Genomic DNA, 23817 nt, shown 5'->3' on the forward strand with positions numbered 1-23817 from the left:
TAAAAAAAAATACAATAAAAAATACAGTCTAAAATACATAGGACATACAAAATGTGTTGTTATCGATAAGGCTTCTGGTCAACAGCAGGCTATCCGTAGTTATGTTCTTGGAGAGTCAGAAGTTATACCCAGAATTTCCACACCACCGGGGGTCAAGGTACAGCACATGGTTCAAAGGTCTACTGTATATTAAAAATTGAAGCCATCTCTCTTCTAAACCTGCTGCTGTTTCTGTAGTTCCTATTTTACTAGGGATAAACTCAACTACCAGGTTAGAAAACTGCATAGAGTAGTGACAGCATGGTGACTAAGATCACTATTTCATCATGTGCCAAGGAAAGGGCTATGACCCAGAATTGAAAGTCAAATAACAAGGTGACTAGACAAAAAAAAAAAAAAAAAAAAAAACCAAGGTGACTAGACACTGATTAGACCAACATCAAGTTATAGCAATTCCACATCCTAAATATCTTTCAAATTTGTCTCCTTATGCCATACCTATTATGAAATAGGACTACCTCCATTTTGACCTTAGTCTATACCTTCTAATTAAATTTGTTCGTTTATCTTTCAACTCGTGCAAAAGACCCTGAGGGCAAAGCATCCCCTGATGTGAGCCAAACTATCCCCTCAAGCCACAAGGACTGCCCTGGGCCAGCAAGATCCAGAGTGATCCAGGTAAAGATGGATGTGACCTTCACTGCCCGCCTGGATGTATTGAGCACTGTCCCACATATTCCTTATATAAACCTGGACGTATTTTCAGCACTTGGGAGACATTCTTGGAGACACTAGTCCACAGTGTTCCCGGTGTCGGCCTCACTGATATAAACTCCTTTCTTATTTCACCACTACTCATGCTCCTGCTTTGGATTTTGTCAATGGTGAGTGGCTGCACCTGGTCTGTATGGGTCCCCTAGAGCCCAGGTGTTCTGAAACCCCAGCCTAGTTACATCTCCCCAGTTGAGGCCTTCATTATCTCAGACCTGTGTTACTTCAATAGTCTTAGTAGAGGTTTCTCTGCCCTTGACCTTGGCTGAGACTGAGGAAGCCGTACAAAATGCAAATCTGCACTTTTATCTCTCACCAGCTTTAAACATTTCAAGGAATCTCTTAGATAAAAGCAAGGTCTCAGCCTGCTTCTCATAGCTTACTTCTCCCTGTCTCAGAATTTGTTTTCTGACACCAAGAAGTTTCTTCTGTGCCTTTTCTCTTTGTGGTTCCCTTTTGTAATGGTGCCTTCCCCGCCCCGCCCCCCCCTTCCTGGCTAAGTTCTACTCAACTTTTAAAGATGTACTTAGACAAAAAAAAAAAAAAAAGATGTACTTAGAGATAAGGTCTTCCGGTAAGCCATTTCCCGAGTCCTGCAAACTTTCAAGGCTGATAAGGGGATCTCTCTTTCTACTGCACTCCCCTCGCCCACCCCCCAAAGGCGGGGACCACGTCTTATCTACGTCATGCTTTCTGCAAATGTTTGTCACTTTAAGCATCAAGTCCAAGGTTATCCAGCTGGTAATTAGTGCTTAAACCCCCGGCGGGCTCTCATTCAAATGCAAAGTCCCCCAAAATCTTCCCTCTAGCAGTGCTTTTAATAGTTTGCAAAACACTTCGATGAGGCTAGTCTTCATATCCTGGGGCAAGACTTGTAAAGAGGAAATGTTTCTAAACCCGGGAGCTTCAGGAAAGTACTAAGCAGTCATCAAGAAAGAGAGAACAGCAGCCGGGAGGGTCGGCCAGCTGCAAAGAAGACCCTCCCAGCCTGAAAAACCGCACCCAGCAGCCCTCACCCGAAGCCCCCTCCACCTCCAGGACTATAAATCCCAGCATGCCTAGCGTCCAGTGAGTGACAGCACGCAACGCACGCCGGGAAACGTAGTCCAGCCCTAGTTCAGGAAAAGGCCAGAACGTCCCGTGACGTCAGGAGGGCTCGGGAAAGGGGTCGGAACCGGTCCAGGCTCAAGTTTAATCATTTTGTAGCGAGCCGGCCCTGGTTTTCTTTTCTTTTCTTTTTTTTTTTTGGTGACCCGGTTTCAGGTCCTACCCCCGCAGTCCAGCGGCCCTATGTGCGTTGAGCAGCTTCTCGCGTGACTCCTTCAAGGTTAAAGGGGAAGTAGCAGAGAGCAAGAATAGGCAGCCTTTTGCTCTCGACGCGCCGACTCGTTAGGATAGTGGTACTCAGGACGCTGGCCTGTGCGAGAGCTGAGACGCTGCTTCCCCAGCAGCGCCGGTGAGGACGTGGCAACACTAGCTCGAGCGGCCGCTTCCTTTTCCTCTCGGCGCGTCCGGCGAGAGGCGCGGGGAGGCGCGAAGGCTGCTGGGAACGCGCATGCGCTCACAGCGGCGGAGAGTACACCTCCAACGTCTCCGGGCGCGGGGGGTGTCGGGTGTCGGCGGCGGCGCTTTGCGGCCGGTCGTGCGGGTCGGGCGCGGGCGGGCGGGCGGGCGGGCGCGGCGGCAGTGGCGCGCACAGGTGATTGACTGGCCAGCTGGCTGAGGAATCGCCTGGTCCCGGTTGCTGGCAGGTGGCGGAGCCCACTTGGGCGGCGGCAGCGGCGACGGCCCGGCTCGGGAGGCGCTCCTCGGGCCAAGGCCATGGCCCCACGGCTGCAGCTGGAGAAGGCGGCCTGGCGCTGGGCGGAGACGGTGCGGCCCGAGGAGGTGTCGCAGGAGCACATCGAGACCGCCTACCGCATCTGGCTGGAGCCCTGCATCCGCGGCGTGTGCAGGTGAGGCCCGCGCACCGGGGCCTGGCGCCCGTCTGGCTCCGGACCTTGGAAAACTGGGCTGGGGCCCGGGGGTCTCGCCGGGGGAGAGGACGAGGAGAGGACGGCGGGCGGCTGTGCGCTTCCAGCGGGCGCGGAGAGGGGGCAAGGCGGAGGCTTCCTTCCTCCTTGACGCGTCCGGGCGACCCGGGCTCGCCGCTCGGAGGTGATGCTGCTGAAAAGCCCTTTGGGAAAGGTTCTGGCTTCTTATCTAGAAGATGGCGGTGGAAATGGTTGCAGGCAGGAGCGGAGAGCTTAGCAGACGTTGTTGGCTGTTGCATGTTGGCCACGGCTCGGCCTTTTCCATTGTAGGAAGGGAACTTGGAAGCGAGTTTCATCCCCCGGTATCTTTTATTACTGTGGACGCTGGGCTTGGTCACCTTCGTATTAGTTTTGGAGACGGCAGGTTTAGAAAAACGTCTGGGCAGCCTACGTCATCGGTACCCTTCACCCCCAGTTGACCTCCCCTCTCTCCGTTCATCTGTTTTAGCCCTTTTTTTTTCTTCTTTTTTTTTGGGGGGGGGGGAAGGGGGTTGCGTTCCGAGTGCGCCACTTGACCCAAGTTCGAAGTTTGAGCTGTGTTGGTTCTGCCCTTCACGTCTGCTCAGCCCCCTTGAACCTTTGCCTTGCCTTTTAGTTGGAATTCTCAGGCATTGTTCCTTGTCTCTTCGGATTTCTCTGCCTTCTTTTAACGCGGGAACTATAGGTTTTTTTTTTTTTTTTTTTTTTTTCTTCTTCTGGAATGTCTTGTTGAATCGACTTGGCCGAGCCGGGCATGCTCAGTAGCCTCACTTCAGCAGGCGTTTAGCAAAGGCTTTCTGGAGTTTTTACACTCCGCGGCGGGATCCGGAAGGCATGGAAGTCCAAGGTCTCAGCTCTGGAATTTATAAAGTCGGGTTTGAGAAGTGATTCCAGGTAGGGAGCTTCCATAAGGCAAACGAGTAATTCCGAGCTCTGGGCGTCCGGCTCGCTAGGAGGGCGCATCTGACTCCCAACAGTAAGTACTGGAATGACAAGAGTCTGTGCGTAATAGAATGTATGAAGTTGCAGTTAGTTTCTCAACGTAATTAGATTCCAGAGTAACCAAAGAAACAACAACAAAAAACAACAAAACTTTTACACTGTTGCGATCCTGATTTTTTTTTTTTTTTTTTTAAACACAGGTAAAGGAGTAGAAATGGGCTGGAACCACTATAAGAATAATGTCAGTTTTAAGTTGCAGTTGCAAGGTTTATATCCAAGCAGGGTTTTTTTTTTTGTTGTTGTTGTTGTCGTTTTGTTGTTTTGGCATTGAGATAGAATTCATATATTGCGTGATTCACCCATTTAAAATGTACTGCCCAGTGTTTATTTGTATATTCATTCACAGGGTTCAGCTATCACCACAATCTTAGTTTAGAACACCCCCCCCCCCCACCGCACCCCTAACTCTTTAGCCGTTAGGTTGGCACTTGCCCATCGCTGTGCACCACCACCCCAAGCTCCAAGCAACCACTGATCAACTTTCTGCCTCTAGATTTGCCTGTCTTGGACATCTCATGTAAATCGAATTATAAAACAGGTGGACTTTGGGGGATTCCTGGGTGGCTCAGCGGTTTCGCGCCTGCCTTTGGCCCAGGGCGTGATCCGGGGGTCCCAGGATCGAGTCCCGCCTGGGGCTCCCAGCATGGAGCCTACTTCTCCCTCTGCCTGTGTCTGCCTGTGTCTCTGCCTCTCTGTCTCTCATGAATAAATAAATAAAATCTTTTAAAAAGTCTGTAAAATATGCAACAAAACTTACTAAATATATAATTAAGTGGCATTAAATACCATTACAAGTTGTACAGTTGTCACCATTGTGTAGTTCTAGGGCTTTTCCATCACTATAAAAGGAGACTATCCGTTACACTTTGCCTTTCCCTCCTTGCAACCCCGGGCAACCACTGATCTTTCCATCTCTGGGTTTCTGTATTCTAAATATTCCATATAAATGGAATCCTACAATATAGCTTTTTTGGTCTGGCTTTCACGAAACCTGTTTTTCATTGTCTTCCATGTTGTATTATTGATCAGTACTTTTATTCCTTTGTGTGGCTGAATAACGTTCTGTTTGAATATATACCATATTTTGTTTACTCATCAGTTGATGGACTTAAACTCCCCCAACCTTTACTGAGAAATAGTTGACAAATAGAATTGCCTATTTTTTTTTAATATTTTATTTATTTATTCATGAGAGACAGAGAGGCAGAGACACAGGCAGAGGGAGAAGCAGGCTCCATGCAGGGAGCCCAATGTGGGACTCGATCCCGGGTCTTCAGGATCACGCCCTGGGCCAAAGACAGGCACTAAACCGCTGAGCCACCCAGGGATCCCCCAGAATTGCCTGTTTTTAAAGTGTATTTGATAGACCTATGTAGTGGAATGAGTACTAAGATCAGGGTGGTTAAACACATGTCACCATAATAAACTCGATGAGCATTTTTGTTATATCCATTTGGCCTGTTGTGCTGCTATGAATATTTGGCTCAAGTTTTTATTAGAATACTTGTTTTCAGTTCTTTTGGGTGTATACCTAGGAGTGAAATTGCTAGGTCATGGTAATTATGTTTAACTTAGGAACTGCCACACTGCGTTCTACAGCTGCTGTGCCATCATTTTAAATTCCCACCAGGAATGTATGGGGGTTTCAGTTTCTCTCCATCCCTTGCCAACATATGCTATACTTTCTGTTTGCTATCCTCGTAAATTTTTTTTTAAGTTTTTATTTATTCATGAGAGACCCAGGGGGTGGGGGGCAGAAACAGGGAGAAGCAAGGCTCCATGCAGGGAGCCCGATGCAGGACTTGATCCTGGAACCCCAGGATCACACACCCTGAGCTGAAGGCAGGCGCCAAACCCCTGAGCCACCCAGGGATTCCCCCATCCTAGTGAATTTGAAGTGGCATCTCGTGTTTTTGGTTTGCATTTTCCTAAGGACTAATGAATTGAACATCTTCTCATGTGTATGTTGGCCATTTTTCATTTATTGCCGAATAATCCATTTTATGTATTTTCCACATTTATATATCCATTCATCAGTTGATGGACATTTGGGTTTCCACTTTCTGGCTACTATGAATAATGTAGCGAAGAATATTTGTGTAGGGGTTTTTGTGTGGATGTATTCATTTATTATCTTGGGTATGTATGTAGGAGTGGGATTGCTGGGTCATAAAACGATGTTTAACATTTTGAGGAACTGACAGATTATTTTCCAAAGTGGCTGTGCTATTTTACAGAGCATGAAGATTCCTATTTCTCCAAATTCTTGCTCCTGTATTTTTTTTCTCGCAGCCATGCTAGTGGGTGTAGGTGGTATCTCATTGTAGTTTTGATTTACATTTCCCTGCTGAGTATAAAGTTCAGCATCTTTCATGTGCTTCTTGGCCTTTCGTGTATTTTTGGAGAAATTTCTGTTATAAAATCCATTTTAAAATTATGTTTTTCAGGTGTTCTTGTTGTGAGTTTTAAGAGTTCTTTATTAGATACAGGGATCCCTGGGTGGCGCAGCGGTTTGGCGCCTGCCTTTGGCCCAGGGCGCGATCCTGGAGACCCAGGATCTAATCCCACGTCGGGCTCCCAGTGCATGGAGCCTGCTTCTCCCTCTGTCTGTGTCTCTGCCTCTCTCTCTCTCTCTGTGTGACTATCATAAAAAAAAAAAAAAAAGTTCTTTATTAGATACAAATTCCTAATATTTGCAAATACTTTCTCATTTCTCTGGGTTCATATTTTTGATGGTATTGTTTGTAGTAAAAAAGCTTTTAGTTTTGTTGTAGTTCAGACTGGTCTTTTTCTTTTTTCTTTTTTTTAAAACTTTTTATTTATGATAGTCACACACACACACACACAGAGAGAGAGAGAGAGAGAGAGAGAGAGAGTGAGAGAGGCAGAGACACAGGCAGAGGGAGAAGCAGGCTCCATGCACCGGGAGCCCGACGTGGGACTCGATCCTGGGTCTCCAGGATCCGCGCCCTGGGCCAAAGGCAGGCGCTAAACCGCTGCCCCACCCAGGGATCTCCCAGACTGGTCTTTTTCTTTCATACTTTTGAGACTGTGCATAATCTGATGTCCAAGTGATGTTTATCAGTATACATTTTATATTTTACATACATGATTGTTAAGAGATTCCAGAGCTAAAGAGGTGGTTAGTCGTCCTCAAAGTAGATGAATTAAGAATATTTACATTTCTGAAACTGATTAGTACAGTCATGATAAAGCAATCTGTACTAAATACTGTACTCAACAGAGTTCTGCAAATATTACATATATTAATACTTAAAAGCATAGTTTTTTTTTGCTAACGATGAGGGTAATAGTTAAATAAGTTCCTTTCAGTAAATTGGTTGGAAAAGAGAGGCATTTTTCATTTTGATCCTTCTTGCTATATTACCCATCAGAATCATGGTTAATAAACCTACTGTTTATACTTTTATATATATATTTTATAAACCTGTTTTCTCATAACCATCCCCAACACAATATGAGGCAGGGAAGGGTGAAAGGAGAATCTTAAAGTAGGCTCCACACATCAAGGAGCCCTACATGGGGCTCAGTCTCAGGTGAGATCATGATCTGAGCTGAGCTGAAATCGAGTCAGAAGCTTAACCCATTGAGCTACCCAGGTGCCCCTTAATCACACTTAAGTTTTTAAATATTTTTCTTTTAAGAAAAGATTTTATTTATTCATGAGAGACACAGGGGCAGAGACATAGGCAGAGGGAGTAGGCTTCTTGTGGGGACTCCCAGGATCATGCCCTGAACGGAAGGCAGAGCTGCTCAACCACTGAGCCCCCCAGGTATCCCAATCACGCTTCAAAAAAAATTTATTTGAGGTAGCCTGAGGGAGAGCACAAGTGGGGGGAGAGGTAGAGGGAGGATGAGGAGCAGACTCCCCGCTGAGTGACTCCATCCCAGGACCCTGGGATCATGACCAGGATCGTGCCAAAGGCAGTTGCTTAACTCCCTTGAGCTACCCGGTGCCCCATTAATCACTTTTTATCTGATTGGTCTCATGTTAATTTGTTTCTTTTTGTGATAGTTAAAATTTTGATGTGAAAATTTCAGTCTAGACCAGCTTCTACTTATGTATGTAGGAGTACAATGTCTTGTTCTCACTAGAGAAACAGTACCAGTGACTTATAAAATTAAGCATTACAGAAGTGTAATGCATTCTAGTGTCTAGTATCATGCCAGTTGACTTCTAGCTCTAGTCTGAAACATTTCACTTTGAAGCTTCCTTTGTCCACCTGTTCTTTTTTTTTTTAATTTTTATTTATTTATGATAGTCACACAGAGAGAGAGAGAGGCAGAGACATAGGCAGAGGGAGAAGCAGGCTCCATGCACCAGGAGCCCGACATGGGATTCGATCCTGGGTCTCCAGGATCATGCCCTAGGCCAAAGGCAGGCGCTAAACCGCTGCGCCACCCAGGGATCCCCATCCACCTGTTCTTAATTGTTGTTCAGTACAGCGGCATCTTCTTTCTTAGTTGGTTCACATTTAAAGACTTAAGAGAGTGCTTGTGAGTGCCCAGGGAGGGGCAAAGGGAGAGGGAGAATCTGGAGCAGACTTCCAACTGAGCAGAGCCCAACCTCCTCCATCCCACGACCCAAGATCATGACCTCAGCCGAAACCGAAACCGAGAGTCATTAGCTCAACTGCCTGAGCTGCCCAGGTGCCTTTAAGGCCAATTTAAAATATGCATAGTAAGCTGAGAGGATGGTACCCCCCTGAACCCTCTCCCTCATTACCCAGCTTTAACTTGTTAACTGATGATCTCAATCATTTGTTTTATTTTCACTGTATGTTTTTTTATTTACACAATTTTAAACTACAAATTACCAATTTTATGCATCTTATTTGTTTAAATAGGTATTTTTTGTTCTGTGAAACTTGAGTCTATTTTTGTTCATGATTACAGACTTTTCTGCTAGCATTTTAACACTCGGAGAATACTTAGTTCTTAATTTTTGTGCAAAGTCAAAGCCCCTCCTTAATCTCAGGCTAACTAACCATTGTTAAAACAGTATAAATAGGGACACCTGGGTGGCTCCATAGTTACATGTCTGCCTTCGGCTCAGGTCCTGGTCCTGGAGACCTGGGATCAAGTCCTGCATCGGGCTCCCTGCATGGAGCCTGCTTCTCCCTCTGCCTATCCCTATCCCTATCCCTATCCCTATGCCATTCTCTCTCTCTCATGAATAAATAAAATCTTTTTTTAAAAAAGTATAAATATTGGTATTTTTTTATCTTTTAAATTCAAAAAAATTTTAAATTCAGATATTTAGTGACTTATACCTTCCTGGAGTAAATATTCTTTTATTCAACAAATCATTTTGGCACTTACTATGGGCTTGTTGTAGTAGTCTAGACTGGCTCTGGGATAAAGCCCCAGAAGATGCATTTCCTTCTTTCAGGTGCCATGTATTTTACAAATAAAGCAGAATATGATTAAACAATGTAATTGTTTTAGAAAAAAGAGCAGTCACACTGCATACTTTTTGCAACTTGTTTTTATTTGATAACATTTTCCATATTAGTGGATCTAGAAAATTTACCTTATCTTTAATACGTATGTAATATTTTCTGTAACTGTAGATGTATTATAATTTAACCATTTCCCTGTTGATGGACCTTTGAGTTTTCAGGTTTTGATACTATATAGACAGTGCTTCTGTGAACATCCCTCTATGTATCTTGGTTGAGTGAATGTTTTCACTTAGGTTGTAAGATGAGAAAACAGAAAAAGGTCACTATAACTATATACAATTTTGGTAGGCGATAAAAGGTTATACTGTTTAACACTGCATCCTATATTCACCCTATTTCCCACTCTAGGCATTCTTAACTGCAAACACCAACGTTAATAGTGAAAAATAGCAAGTTATTTTCATGTGCCTTTTAATTTTTGCTAGTGGCATTGAGCATCTTTTATATATGTTGGCCATTTGTATTTTTCCTTTGAATTTTGTGTCCGAATTGATTTCTTTTTTTTTTTCTTTTCTTTTCTTTTTTTTTTATTTATTTATTTTTTTCGAATTGATTGTTTTCTTACTAATTGTCAAGAGTTTGAGTATTTCTGCTGAACATCCTTTTCCTACATTTTTAAAAAGATTTATTTATTTATTCAGAGAGAGTGAAAGAGAGGCAGAGAAGCCGACTCCATGCAGGGAGCCCGACATGGGACTCGATCCTGGGTCCCTGGGATCACACCCTGGGCTGCAGGCAGCGCTAAGCCGCTGCGCCACGGGAGCTGCCCTTTTTCCTACATTTTTTAACTTGACTTCGTGGTGTTTTTTTGTTTGTTCCTTTTGGTACATTAAAACTCATGTTTATGTTGTCAGATTTATCATTGTTATTAAGGTTGCTGGATTTCCCCATTCCAAGATTATAGAACTATTCACTCATTTTTTAAAAAAATGTATTAAAGATTTATTCATGAGCAAGAGAGAGAGGCAGAGACACAGGCAGATAGAAGCAGGCTCCATGCAGGGAGCCTGACCTGGGACTTGATCCCAGGTCTCCAGGACCAGGCCCTGGGTTGAAGGCCGCACTACCAGGCAGCACTAAACCACTGAGCCACCTGGGTTGCTCTCATGTTTTTTTTTTTTTTTTTTTTTTTTTTTAATATTTTATTTATTTATTTAGGATAGTCACAGAGAGAGAGAGAGAGAGAGGCAGAGACACAGGCAGAGGGAGAAGCAGGCTCCATGCACCGGGAGCCTGACGTGGGATTCGATCCCGGGTCTCCAGGATCGCGCCCTGGGCCAAAGGCAGGCGCCAAACCGCTGCGCCACCCAGGGATCCCGCTCTCATGTTTTAATACTGATGGTTTTATCCTGTGTATTCAATCTTTGTGCTCTACAGTTTAATTTGATTTAGGGTGTGAGATTTGGATCAAGCTTTATTTTTACTTTTTAACCAAATTAGCTACTCAATTTTCTCCACTTATTTATAAGATTTTTATTTATTTGTGAGAGGGAGAAAGCAGAGACCTAGGCAGAGGGAGAAGCAGGCCCAAGGCAGGACCCCAGGATCAGGCCTTGAGCTTCTGGAAGGCAGACACTTAACCGCTGAGCAACCCAGGCGTCCCGGCTACTCAATTAATTTAAGCCATTTATTGAATAATCTAGTCTTCGCCCTGTAGTTAAAAAGGCCACCTTTATTATATGACAAGTTATTATATGTACTTGGGTTTGTTTCTCACCTATTGATTTGACTCAGTATCTTGGTATTATGACCCCAGTTCAAATTACTTAGTATTTTAAAAATATCTGATAAGGCAAGACCCTCTTAATTCCTCTTAGAATTATTCTACTGTTCTTAACATACAGAAAAGAACACAAATCATAAATATTACTCAAGGTGAATTATCACAAGGGGAACATATCTGTATCTACCACCACGGTTAAAATGTTGCTGGCATTCCAGAACACACCCATCTTGAGTTTATTGCCTCTCACTGGTTATTAACATCCTCCTCAAGTAACCACTACCCTTACTTTGGACACCAGAGATTTTGCCTATTTTGAACTTTGTATACAATTAATTATACATTGTAGTTCATTCTGTGTCTGGCTTTTGCTCAGCATTGTGTGATTTGTCCACATTTTGGGTAGCAATGTGCTCATTTTTAATGCTGTGCAGTATTTCATTGTGTTACAGTATACTTTATCCTTTCTGCTGGTAATGTTCATTTGGAATTTTTCCAGTATTTGGCTGTGAGGAATAAAGCTGCAGTGAGCATTCTTGTACATATATTTTGGTGCCATATATAGACATTTTTTTCGTTATATGCCTTTTTTGATAAAAGAGGACTTGCTGGGTCATAAATATTTAGCTTATTAGATAATGCCCAAACTTATCAAAATGATTATATTTATCACATTCAACTTTCATGAGTACTATGTGAGAGTTCATTTGCTATGTATTGTCACTATGATCATTTTAATTTTAGCTATTATGGTGGGTGTTGTATCTCATTTGCAGTTTTAATTTGCATTTCTCAAATGACCAATAAAATTGACCTTTTCGTATTCACCTGTTCACATATCCTCCAATGAGTTACTTTTTAAGCCCCATTAACAATTTTTTCATTTATTTTTTAAAGATTTGATTTTTAGGTAGTCTTCTCCATACAGCATGGAGCTCAGACTTACAACCCCAATCAGTCATGCTGTCAACTGAACCAACCAGGTGCCCCACCTTATATATATATATTTTTTTTTTTTTAAGATTTTATTTATTTATTCATGACAGAGGGGGAGAGAGAGAGAGAGAGAGAGAGAGAGAGAGGCAGAGACACAGGCAGAGGGAGACGCAGGCTCCATGCAGGGAGCCCGACGTGGGACTAGCGCTAGAAGGCAGCGCTAAAACCACTGAGCCACCAGGGCTGCCCTAGCATCTTTCGAATGAACCATAAGTACTGATTACAGTATAGTCCAGTTTATCAGTATCTTTCTTTGTGGTGATTGCTTTTTTGTGTGCATCTTATTTAAGAAATCTTTACCTTCCTCTAGGTCCTAAAGATACTATCCTCTGCAAAGTTGTATTTTCTTTCAGAATGAGATTTACAGTCCGTTTGGAATTATTTTATTCTTGTCATTTGGGCAGTAAGGGCCTGGAAGAATTTAAGGGTTTCCTGTCATTTAGCAATGTAGACTTGTTGAATGACTACTAGTTGTAAAGATCTGTGATAGAAAAAGTAGAGGTTCCAAGGAAAGGGAGGACATACATAGGGGAAAAAATAAAAATTAACCAAACGAGACATGCTTTTTGTGAATCTCCTATATTTCTCCTGGTTTACAGGGTAACGATTTAATTATTAAGAAAAAGTTTTTTGTATTTGGGACAATTTTACAAAGGAAATAGACGAAAAAATTCATGGATTTAATTCGTTTTCTGTGTAACATTAAAAGAAATCCTTTAACTTTTTAAAAATTTTTTTTGTAAAACAAATTGAAATTTAGAGTCCAGGATGGCACAAGATGCTTTTCTTGTGGCTTTATTTATTTATTAATCCTTAGCTGATGTGAGTTCCAATTTGAGAAGTATGGATAAGCTAAAATGAAATGTAGTTAACAATGGGCTTCTAAGGAGTCTGAGCTCACTGCTAACTTGAACTCCTCTCAAGTAAAAGCCACCACCCAGAGAAATATGTTGTAATATTTTTCGTAGTAATCCCTTTTGATTTTTCTGCATGTACATAATAAAAACAATGCCATCAAAAAAAAAAAAAACCACCAAAAAAAAATGCCATCATGTTTTATGTGCGTTTTGAAAAGTTACTTTTGAACTTAATACTAAGAGTCCCCAGGGCATTACAGAGTTTATAAAATACTAATTTCTAATCGTTGAATATATTCCATTTTACAAGCCTGAAAGTATTTTTCCTATTTGCATTTGCCTACTTATTCTCCTTCGCCCCTTCTACTAATTTCTTTAAGTTTTTTATGAGCTTCCTTATAAGGAAGTATTTTTTTCTATTGTTCATTTTCTTAAAATAAAAATTGTAGAAGTTTTATGAAGATTCCTTTTTTGGGTAAGATTTTATTTATTTGAGAGAGTGAGCCAGCAGAAGGGAGAGAGAATCTGATACAGACTCCGCTGAGCTTAGAACCTAATGAGAGCCTCCATCCTATGACCCCTGGGATCAGGACATGAGCCAAAAGCCAGAGTTGGACGCTCAACTGACTGAACCCCCCAGGCACCCCAAAAGTTAGATGAACATTCTTAAGGTTCTTTATTTACTCCCATCATCTTTGTACAGTACCTGAATATCCCTGTCTTTGTGTCCTTGCCATCGAGTATGACATTTTAAAGACTTGTGAGTTTAATAATGTATCAGTGAAGTTGGAAGGTATTTTTTTTTCTCCTTTTTTAAAGATTTTGTTTATCTATTAGAGTGTGCACAAGTGGGAGTTGGGCAGTGATGGAGGGAAAGGGAGAAGCCCCACTGAGCAGGGAGTCTAATGTGGGGTTCGATCCCAGGACACTGGGGTCACCACCTGAGCCAAAGGCAGATGCTTAACTGGCTGAGCCACCCAGGCACCCTGGAAGGTATTATTTTTTTCAAACATGAAGCCATTTCCCAAATTGTATAAAGAAATGTTTCAAGTCGTCCTCCTTAGAGAACTAAATCCCACTGTAAGAGGGGAAAATTCTGAATTGTAATGGTTCACTAAGCCTATCCACATAGGGAAAGAGTTGATTTGCCAGTCAGCCCATCCTCTGTCTTACCTCCCAGGGTTTTTCCTTTAATACCAATTAGGCGGAAAGTAGATTCATTAGTAAGTAGAGTCATAGTATTTCTGAGTTGGCTCACTTTTTAAATCCATTTTGCTTGGCTAATCTCTTTCTCTAATAGAAGTTTGAATTTCAGGCCAACTGATTTAATATGCTTATTACAAGAGTATTTGGTAAATTGGTAATTTTTATAGGGTGCAGTGTTTGAATCCCAATTTAGTGAGGTGTAACTTAGGGTTTGGAAAAGGAAGATTTTTCACTTTTGTTAGGTGGTAGAGCCTCAAAGGTTGATTGGATTCTAAAACTTAGAGTACATACTTAATTTTAAAAAATATCCAATAAACTATTTAAAGGATGGCTAACACTATAGGACAACTTCCATCTGGAATATTTAACGTAGGTTTGGTGTTGAATTTTATTGACTTTGTCAGTTGCGTCTCAAACTTTTTTTGCCTAAGTTCTAGAAGAGGGGCACACATACCAAGGGACCTGGTTATAGTTGTTGTTTTTTTATTTTTGCCTACCTGGTATATGTATAATACCCTGAGACCTTGATACAATAATGCCATGAATAAAAACACTAACATTTTCAGTCATTAGAACCTGGAGTTTAGATTATCTTGTTCCTCGTTTATTTTCACTGCTTCAGGAAAATAGGTACTTTAGTAACATAAGTAAACAAGTTTGCTTGGTAAAAATTTAAAGTAAAATAATTTTATGTGAATAGTTGACAGTCGTATAGTTTTATAGGAAAATGATTTTCATTTTTATTTCTAGGTATTTTGTTAGGAAAATGATCTTTAAAAAGTATGCATTGAGGGATCCCTGGGTGGCGCAGCGGTTTGGCGCCTGCCTGCCTTTGGCCCAGGGCGCGATCCTGGGGACCCAGGATCGAATCCCACATCGGGCTCCCGGTGCATGGAGCCTGCTTCTCCCTCTGCCTGTGTCTCTGCGCCTCTCTCTCTCTCTGTGACTATCATAAATAAATAAAAATTAAAAAAAAAAAGTATGCATTGAGAATGTGTATTCCCATGGCTGCCCCCATCATCCCATTCTTTCATATCCTCTGTAAGGAGCAACCTTTTTCTGATTCTTTTCAGTGTTCATAAAAGCAGCCACAGACATTTTCTTAGACAACATAGCATTGCATACTGTTCTATACTTGTGGAGATTTTTCTATCAGTAATTAAAAGCTTCCTAGTTTTTATTAAAGGAGTTGAAAGCTTTATAGACAATTGAGGTAAAAGTATACATTGAAATGTTCCTGTTCATTCAGGTTTTTCAGTAGATTTTATTTTTGTGTTTTGTATTTAGGGGCTCCTCTTTGGTTTTTGTTTCAAGTAGGCTCCATACTCGATGTGGGGCTTAAACTCCTAACCCTAAGATCAAGAGTTGCATGCTCTTATTTACTGAGCCAGCCAGGTAGGTGCTCCCTAGACTTTTTTTTTTTTTTTTTTTTAGAGAAGTTTTAGAGTCACAGCAAAATTGAGTAAAGTACAGAGCTTTCCCATGTACCTCCTGCCCCATACATGCCTAGTTTCTCCCACTATCAGTGTTCCCTGTCAGAGTTTCTTCTTTTTTTTTTTTTTTTTATTTTTCTTTTTTTTTTTTAAGATTTTATTTATTCATGAGGGGGAGAGAGAGAGAGGCGGAGACACAGGCAGAGGGAAAAGCAGGCTCCAAGCAGGGAGCCTCACCTGGGACTCTAGGATAATGCCCCGGACTGAAGGCGGACCGAAGGCCGTGCTAAACCACTGAACCACGAGGGCTGCCCACATTTGTTATTTAGAGATGGAGGGAGGGAGGGCCAGAATCTCAAGCAGGATACCCCTCCTCGCCCCCCAGATCATGACCTGAGCCAAAATCAAGAATTACACAACAAAAGCAACTGAGCCACTCAGGTACACCCAGAGGGTTACATTTAAGTCCATGAACACCTGTTCCCTCCTTATTAATCACCCAATGTCTATGGTTTTTTGTTTTTTTAATTTTAGGTTTTTTTTTTTTTTTTTTTTCTCTTCCAACACTCAGTTACTTAAACTGGTGACACCTGGGTGGCTCAGCAGTTGAGCATCTGCCTTTGGCTCAGGACATGATCCAGAGTCACAGGATCAAGTCCCACATTGGGTTCCCCACAGGGAGCCTGCTTCTCCCTCTCCCGGTGTCTGTCTGTCTGTCTCTCTCTTATGAATGAATAAATCAATAAATAAATCTTTAAAAATAATAATAAAAAAATAGTAAACTCTACACTCAATTTGGGGCTCAACCCAAAACCCAGAGATCAAAATTTACATGCTCCTACAACTGAGCCAACCAGGTGCCCCAGTATTGTTTTCTAATACTGGAAAAAAATGTGGCATATGGTAATATTCCATTCTTTCCTGCTGGACTCTTTTTTAGGTTTTTATTTAAATTCCAGTTAACATGCAGTGTAATATTAGTTTCAGATGTACAATATAGTGAAATAATTGAACTCCTTAATCCCCATCACCTATTTAACCCACCGCACCCCCTGTCTCCTAACTTTCTGGTAACCTTCACAATGTCTGTAGTTTACATTAGGATTTGTTCTTGAGTGTGTACAGTCTGTGGGTTTGGACAAATGTATAATGACCTATCGGCCATTATAGTATCATGGAATAATTTTCACTGGTTAAAGTCCTCTGCCTTGAGCATTCATCCATCTCTCCCTCCTGCCATCCCATAACTATATTTTTACCGTCTCCATAGTTTTGCTTTTTCCAAAATGTAATATAGTTTAAAATAGCACATAGCCATTTCATACTGGCTTCTTTCAATTAGTAGTATGCAGTTAAGCTTTTTTCATGGCTGGATAGCTCATTTCTTAGTGCAGTATATTTCATTGGATGTACCACAGTTTATCTGTTATCACTTACCCTTTATCACCTACTTAAGGATTTCTTAGTTACTTCAGAGTTTGGCAATTAAGCCTAAAGCTGTTTTGTAAAGATTTGCAGGCAGGCTTTTGTGTGGACAGGTTTTCAACCCTTTTGGATACCTACCCAGGACCACAATGAGCATGATTTTTGTATGGCATAAGGAGTATGTTTGAAATTTTAAAATTTTCTGGTATTCTGCCAATGTATATAAAATAATTGCTCTTGTGATACAGAAATTTGTGAAATGAATTCAGAGAGGTAGATGTTAAGGACTGACAAAATATAATTTTTCTTTTTTTTTTAAATTTTATTCATGAGAGACACAGAGGCAGAGACATAGGCAGAGAGAAGCAGGTTCCATGCAGGGAGCCCGATGTGGGACTCTGATCCCAGGTCTCCAGGATCCCACCCTGGGCCAAAGGCAGGAGCTCAACCACTGAGCCGCCCAGGTATTCCAAAATAGAAGTTTATATAGTATGGCACGTGTTCTAGGGATAAGCTTTTTTAAAATAATTTTTTTTCTCTTTTTTTTTTAATATTTTTTTTTATTTTTATTTATTTATGATAGTCACAGAGAGAGAGAGAGAGAGAGGCAGAGACACAGGCAGAGGGAGAAGCAGGCTCCACGCCAGGAGCCCGATGTGGGACCCGATCCCGGGTCTCCAGGATCGCGCCCCGGGCCAAAGGCAGGCGCCAAACCGCTGCACCACCCAGGGATCCCTAAAATAATTTTTTTAAAGAAATTTTATTGAGAGAGATAGTGCGAGTGCACAAGCAGGGGGAGAAGTAGAGCAAAAGGGAAAGGGAGAAACAGACTCCCCACCGAGCAGGGAATCAGACATGGGACTCGATCCCAGGACTCTGGGATCATGACCTAAGCTGAAGGCAGATGCTTAACTGACTGAGGCACCTGGGCACCTCTAAGGATAAGCTTTTGTACAGGCTACAAATTTAAATCTTTTAGATATTCACTGTTTCATGAAGAGTGATGTAGAAAACCATCTGAAGATTCAGTTTACTACAAAAAGGAACAGACTTTCTGAGGTCTGAAGGGATTCATACTTGAAGATACCCAGAGAGCAGGTGGTGTGTTGGGCATTCTGCAGACAGAACTGTTTCAAATCTGCAAGCTGTCTGGGAAACCTTCACTCCAGAAAGAACTGTTGAACCACTTACTTAGCAGCGATGCTGGAGGAACCAGACATGGTGCCTGCGAGAGTGGGGCAGGTTCAACTGTGTGGGGATCGGTGGAGTCGTGGGTCCGCTGGGACAGACCATGGAGCACCCCAGAGGGTGTTTCATTTTGTAAAACTGAACAGAACACCAGACTGTCTTTTCATAGTGGCTGTATCAATTTGCATTCCTTCCAGGGACCAAAGTTCCTGCTGATCCACATCCTCACCAGTGTTTGCTATTGTCAGGGTTACGGATTTTGGCCTTTGTGATAAGTGTATGGTGGTATTTACTTTGTATTTCCTTGCTGTCACATGACAGGGAGCATCTATAGTGATGTGTCTAAGATTTTTGGCTCATTTTTTGAAATTGGGTTGTTTTTCGTTATTTTTGTGTTTTAAGAGTTCTTTGTATGTTTTGAACAACATCCTTTATCAGATGTCTTTTGCATATATTTTTCTTTTTTAAAAAAAAATTTATTCATGAGAGACAGAGAGAGGCAGAGACAGGAGGAGGCTCCCCTCAAAGAGCCATATGAGGGACTATCCCGGATCCCCGGATCACACCGTGAATGGAAGGCAGGCACTCAACGGGTGTGCCACCCAGGCGTCTAATTTGCATATATTTTTCTCTCAGTCTGAGGCTTGTCTTTATTCCCTTGACAGAGTCTTTCATAGAAATTTTAATTTTAATGAAGCCCAGGTTATTTCTTTTCATGGATCCTATAGTGGTGCTATATCTAAAAAATCATCACGAAACCCAAGATCATAGATTTTTCTGCCTAAGTTATCTCTGAGGAGTTTTATTGTTTTTTGTTATTTATGTCTGTGATCCATTTTGAGTTAATTTTTGTGAAGGGAGTTCACTAAATTTTAATATGTAATCACCAGCCTAATCAATAGAACATTTCCATCACCCCAGAAAGTTCCTTCATAATTCTTTTCCACCTAGTTCCCATCTCCCTTTAGGATCAGAATCATGATTCTGATTTCTTTCTACATAGATTAGTTTTGTTTGTCCTTGAACTTCATATTGATGGACTCTAGCTTTATTACCTTATTTGTCGGGATTCTTTTGCTCAACATCACACTTTTGAGAATCACCCATGTTTCATGTGTCAGTAGTTTTTTGAGGGTGAGGGGTGGAGGGGTATTTTATCATAATTTGGACGCCTGGGTGGCTCAGTGGTTGAGCTGCTGCCTTTGGCTCAGGGCCTGATCCCAGGGGTCAGGGATCAAGTCCCACATTGGGCTCCTTGTGGAGAGCCTGCTTCTCCCACTGCCTATGTCTCTGCCTCTGTCTGTGTCTCATGAATAAATACATAAAATCTTTAAAAAAAAGAATTTATCCTAATTTGTTTGTTCTGTTGGTGGACATTTGGATCATCTACAGCTTTTTACTGTTTAAGTAAAAATTGCCTATAAACTTTCATGCATAGTGTTTGGATATTTGCATCCATTTTTTTTGGGTCCTCTTTCTACATACATTTACATTGTATGCTATATGGATTTTCCATAGCTTATTCAACCAGTTCCCTATAAAGGACACTGGGCTTATTTTCAGTCTTGCTGTTAATAACAATGCTTCAATATATTACTTTTATTTTAAATTATTTTCCATGTGTGCAGACAAATCTGTGGAATAAATACCCATGTGGGATTACAGGCTGTCAAGGGTAAGTGCATTAATAATTTCAATAGATGCTGGAAATTGTTCTCCATAGAGATCATTCCATTTGTTAGACTCAGTAGCAGGGTATGAGAAACTGCCTGTTTCCCCATGGTCTCGTCAGGCTCTTTGACTTTGCCAGACTGATAGGGGAGATGAGACATATCTGGGATGGGGCTAGGTTATGCTGTGGGAATAAATAACTCCCCAGTCTCAGTGACTTAAAACAACAAAGGCTTATATCTGAGCTAAGCTATGTGTGGATTACAAACTGGAAGTAGGTTGAGTGGAGGTGAGGTGGCTCCTCTTAGTCACTTGGATAACTGACACTGGGTAATAGCCGCCATTTGAAACACTCTCTGTACCACTGGAAGGTTTCAGTGTCCTGAAGTTAAATGCAAGCCTTAAAATTACACACATCATTTCTGCTCACAAATCATTGCCCAGAGCTTGTTTCTTGGTCCCACCAAAGATCCAGAAGGTAACTAGGAGGAGAGGATTGGTAGGTAAAATGCTCTTGGTGGTAACCAATTAAGGTGTCTCAGTCTAGTTTCATTTTGTGTTCCTCTTGCCGCAGAGGTTGAATGTCAGGGCCATTTGCATAGTTTTGAACTTCCTGTTAGGTCATTTCTGTGTTTTTATATTTTTAGTTTATCAGTTTGTAGGAGTTCTTTATGTAATGAGATTTTTGTGTGTGTGTGGCATGAGTTGCAAAACTTTTTCAGTTATTCTTTTTCTGCTTTGCTTATGTTTTGTATACAGAAAGTTTTTTTTTTTTTTTTTTAAGATTTTATTTATTCATGAGAGACGCAGACAGAGGGAGAGCAGGCTCTGTGCGGGGAGCCCAATGTGGGACTCGATCCCGGGACTTAAGGATCATGCCCTGAGCCAAAGGCAGATGCTCAACCCTGAGCCACACAGGCATCCCATGGAAAGTTTTTATAAGATTGAATTAATGTAACTTTTATAGCTTCTGAGTTTTGAATCCTAGAAAAGTCTTTCTCATGCCAAGATTATAAAGAGATTTGTTGATGTTTTCTGTGTTGTGGTTTCAATAAACATTTAAGTCTTTGAGTCATTTGGAATTTGTACTGAAGCATGCTGTGAAGTGTGTGCCCAACTTGATCTTCTTCCAGATAGCTACTGCTTGTCCCAGCCGCTACTTATTAAAAATTCTATCTTTGAATTCCCTCCTGATTATCCTTTTAGGGGTTTCATTTTTGAATTTTTGCTCTAATCCATAGTTTGCTTGATTTGATGAAATTCTAATCATTGTATAAAACTTAAAATCCATGAAGAGGCACCATGTGTATTCCGTGGCTGAGAATAATGGGAGGTGACGTGTGTAATGAAGTTTAAAAGATTTTATTTATTTATTCATGAGAGACACAGAGGCAGAGACACAGGCAGAGGGAGAAGCAGCCCCCTTCGGGGAGCTCAATGTGGGACTCCATCCCCGGATCCTGGGATCAAGCCCTGGGCTGAAGGCAGACGCTCAACCTCTGAGCCACCTAGGTGTCCGTTTTTTTCTTCTTTTTTACAAGCAGGAGCTAGTACCTTGAGGTTCTCCCTACTGCCTTTCAGTTTGAAATCATGATGATGGAAGGAGGAGGGGCTCTCTTTAGGGGTCTGGTAGGCTGCCCTTTGGCGACTTTTGACCCTCTGCTTGGACACTGAGCTATACTTCCTACAAAAAGATTTACTGACATTGTCTTAATTATTTGCTTTGAGGATTTTTTTTTTGTAACTTGCCCTGAGAAATTGAAAACTTTGGATGAATGGCTATTTAATAGCAGCTTGCATCTTGGTGGGATGAAAGAGATAAAACTTTTGGGTACAGTCTAACCTTAGGACTCTCAAAGGAAAAAAGCTACTACAGAGCCAGTAACCTCACCTTAGAATGGTAACTGCACATTACAAAACATGGTGAGCAAGGATACTGAAGCCTTGTCTGTCCTGTTTGCTGCATGCTGATTATCTCTTGGATCCTTTTGGTCAGATTTCAGAATTTCAGATGAATATCAAATTGTTAGATGAGGGGCGTGATCCCGGGATGCTGGATCCAGAGTCTCACATTGAACTCCTGGCGGGAGCCTGCTTCTCCCTCTGCCTATGTCTCTGCGTCTCTCTGTGTTTCTCCTGAATAAATAAAATCTTTAAAAAAAATTGTTAGATGAGGGAACATTTCCCGAATTTCTAGATGTGAGTATTCTCAAAATATTTATTTCCATTCTTCCTTTGTTTTTTAAGGTTTTATTTATTTATTCATGAGAGAGACAGAGACCTAGGCAGAGAGAGCAGCAGTCTGATGCCAGACTCCATCCCTGGACCCTGGGATCACACCTTGAGCCAAAGGCAGACACTTCAACCACTGAGCCACCCATGTGTCCCATCCATTCTTCCTTTAAAAGAAAAAAGGTTTTAAATAATCCTGCATTCATAAAAACCTGATTTCTTTTTTCCCGACTCCCCTCACCAAAAAATGATCAGTAACAAGTGCTATTGATTTGAATTCTTACCTGTACTAACCTCTTATTTCTCATTCTCATTTGTTATCTCTTCTATTGTAAAAGCATCCCCTTTAAATTTATCTTGGTGTCTCCCCCCGCCCCCGCTGCTGTGCATGCACACACGTACATGAGAACATGAGTCAAGAGATTATACTTTGAAAAAAATCTCCTATTAAAGAAAAATAACTTAGAGGCTTAAAATTTGTTAAGCAGCAGGAGGAGGGGCACCTGGGTGGCTCAGTGGTTGTCTGCCTTCCATTCAGGGTATGATCCCTGAGTTCTGGGATCAAGTCCCACATCAGGCTCCCCTTGGGGAGCTTGCTTCTCCCTCTACCTGTGTCTCTGCCTCTCTCCATACCTCTCATGAATAAATAAAATCTTATAAAGCTCTTCTTTTTCTTTTTTTTTAAATTTTATTTATTTATTATAAATCTCAAGAGTCACAGAGATAGAGAGAGCGGCAGAGACATAGGCAGAGGGAGAAGCAGGCTCCATGCACCGGGAGCCCGATGTGGGATTCGATCCCGTGTCTCCAGGATCGCGCCCTGGGCCAAAGGCAGGCGCCAAACCGCTGTACCACCCAGGGATCCCTCTTTTTTTTTTTTTAAAGAATGTTGTTCATTGACAAAACTTGGGGAATCTTCAGGTGATTCTTACAAGTCACTAGTAGGCATAATTAGAGGATCTTTTAAAAAGTGCAAATCTGATTATTTTTCTTTTAAAAACCTTATGCTGGCTCCTTGTTGCTTCCTGGATGAAGTCCAAACTCTTACCACATTTTTTTTTGCAGTGTTCTGTGAACTAAGCTAGCCCCTGACTTCTACAGCCTCATTGTTCCTCCTGCCTTCTCCAACAGCTGCCAGTGGCAGGAAGACTTCTTCATGCTGGAGCATGGCAGGAGAACCTGCATTTATGTCCTCTGGCTTGCTCCTCCAGCCTTCTTTGTCCATAAAGCTCTCTGCTGCAATGATCTTTAGTCCTCCTCCCACATGGATTGAGTTCCTGAGCGCCCTGGAGATGCTCACCTTCACAGCACTGCCACCCTTCCTGTGGCATCTCAGCTGCGGAGCTCCGTGCTTGATGCCACACCGCATTTGTCTCTGAAGCTCTTTTACCTGTCGCCTCATGAGCTCTGAGCCCGCTTTTGATGCTTTTGATGAGTTGGTCTTTCATTTCAGGATGCTTAGGCCCTATAATTATCTAAGCATCTGGTGATAGAATGTGTCAACCTTGTGAAGTCTGGTTGCTTTTATGAGAGGGTAGGTTTGGTTCTATAAAATGATAGTGTTTACTGTTAACTCATGTTCGTTGTGACCTATCTAGTAGACATTTATTGATAGCAGTTTGAAACTGCCATGCAGCAGCCCTTTGAGCATCCTGGTCTCAGTCAACATCTAGGACCCAGAGCCTCTTCCAACTTGTTTGCATTAACTTCTGCTCTGGCTAGAGGTTAGAGAAGCAGAATGGTCTTATTGCCATGTGTATTACTCAAATGTTTTATAAACCTGAGGCTTTTTAAAGGATTTTATTTATTCATGAG

General features: G+C 41.8%; 1 protein-coding gene and 1 pseudogene across 4 annotated transcripts in view; one reads left to right on the plus strand and one right to left on the minus strand.

Annotated features, from left to right (window-relative positions):
• The first annotated feature begins 2456 nt into the window (after positions 1-2456).
• Positions 2457-23817, plus strand: part of USP48 (ubiquitin specific peptidase 48) — an 86158-nt gene continuing 64797 nt past the window's right edge. For 2 of the 4 annotated variants that reach the window (XM_077899242.1, XM_077899243.1), the window contains exon 1: positions 2459-2726. In XM_077899242.1, coding sequence (XP_077755368.1) covers positions 2593-2726 — 134 coding nt within the window. In that variant the 5' untranslated portion in view covers positions 2459-2592. Of the gene's footprint in view, positions 2727-23817 lie in introns of all 4 variants that reach the window. The other 2 variants (XM_077899241.1, XM_077899240.1) reach the window with 2 other exon arrangements.
• LOC144314758 (guanine nucleotide-binding protein G(I)/G(S)/G(O) subunit gamma-5 pseudogene) lies at positions 17889-18131 on the minus strand (annotated as a pseudogene).

The sequence above is a fragment of the Canis aureus genome, chromosome 5, assembly GCF_053574225.1.
Source record: "Canis aureus isolate CA01 chromosome 5, VMU_Caureus_v.1.0, whole genome shotgun sequence".
In the NCBI taxonomy this organism is placed as follows: domain Eukaryota; kingdom Metazoa; phylum Chordata; class Mammalia; order Carnivora; family Canidae; genus Canis; species Canis aureus.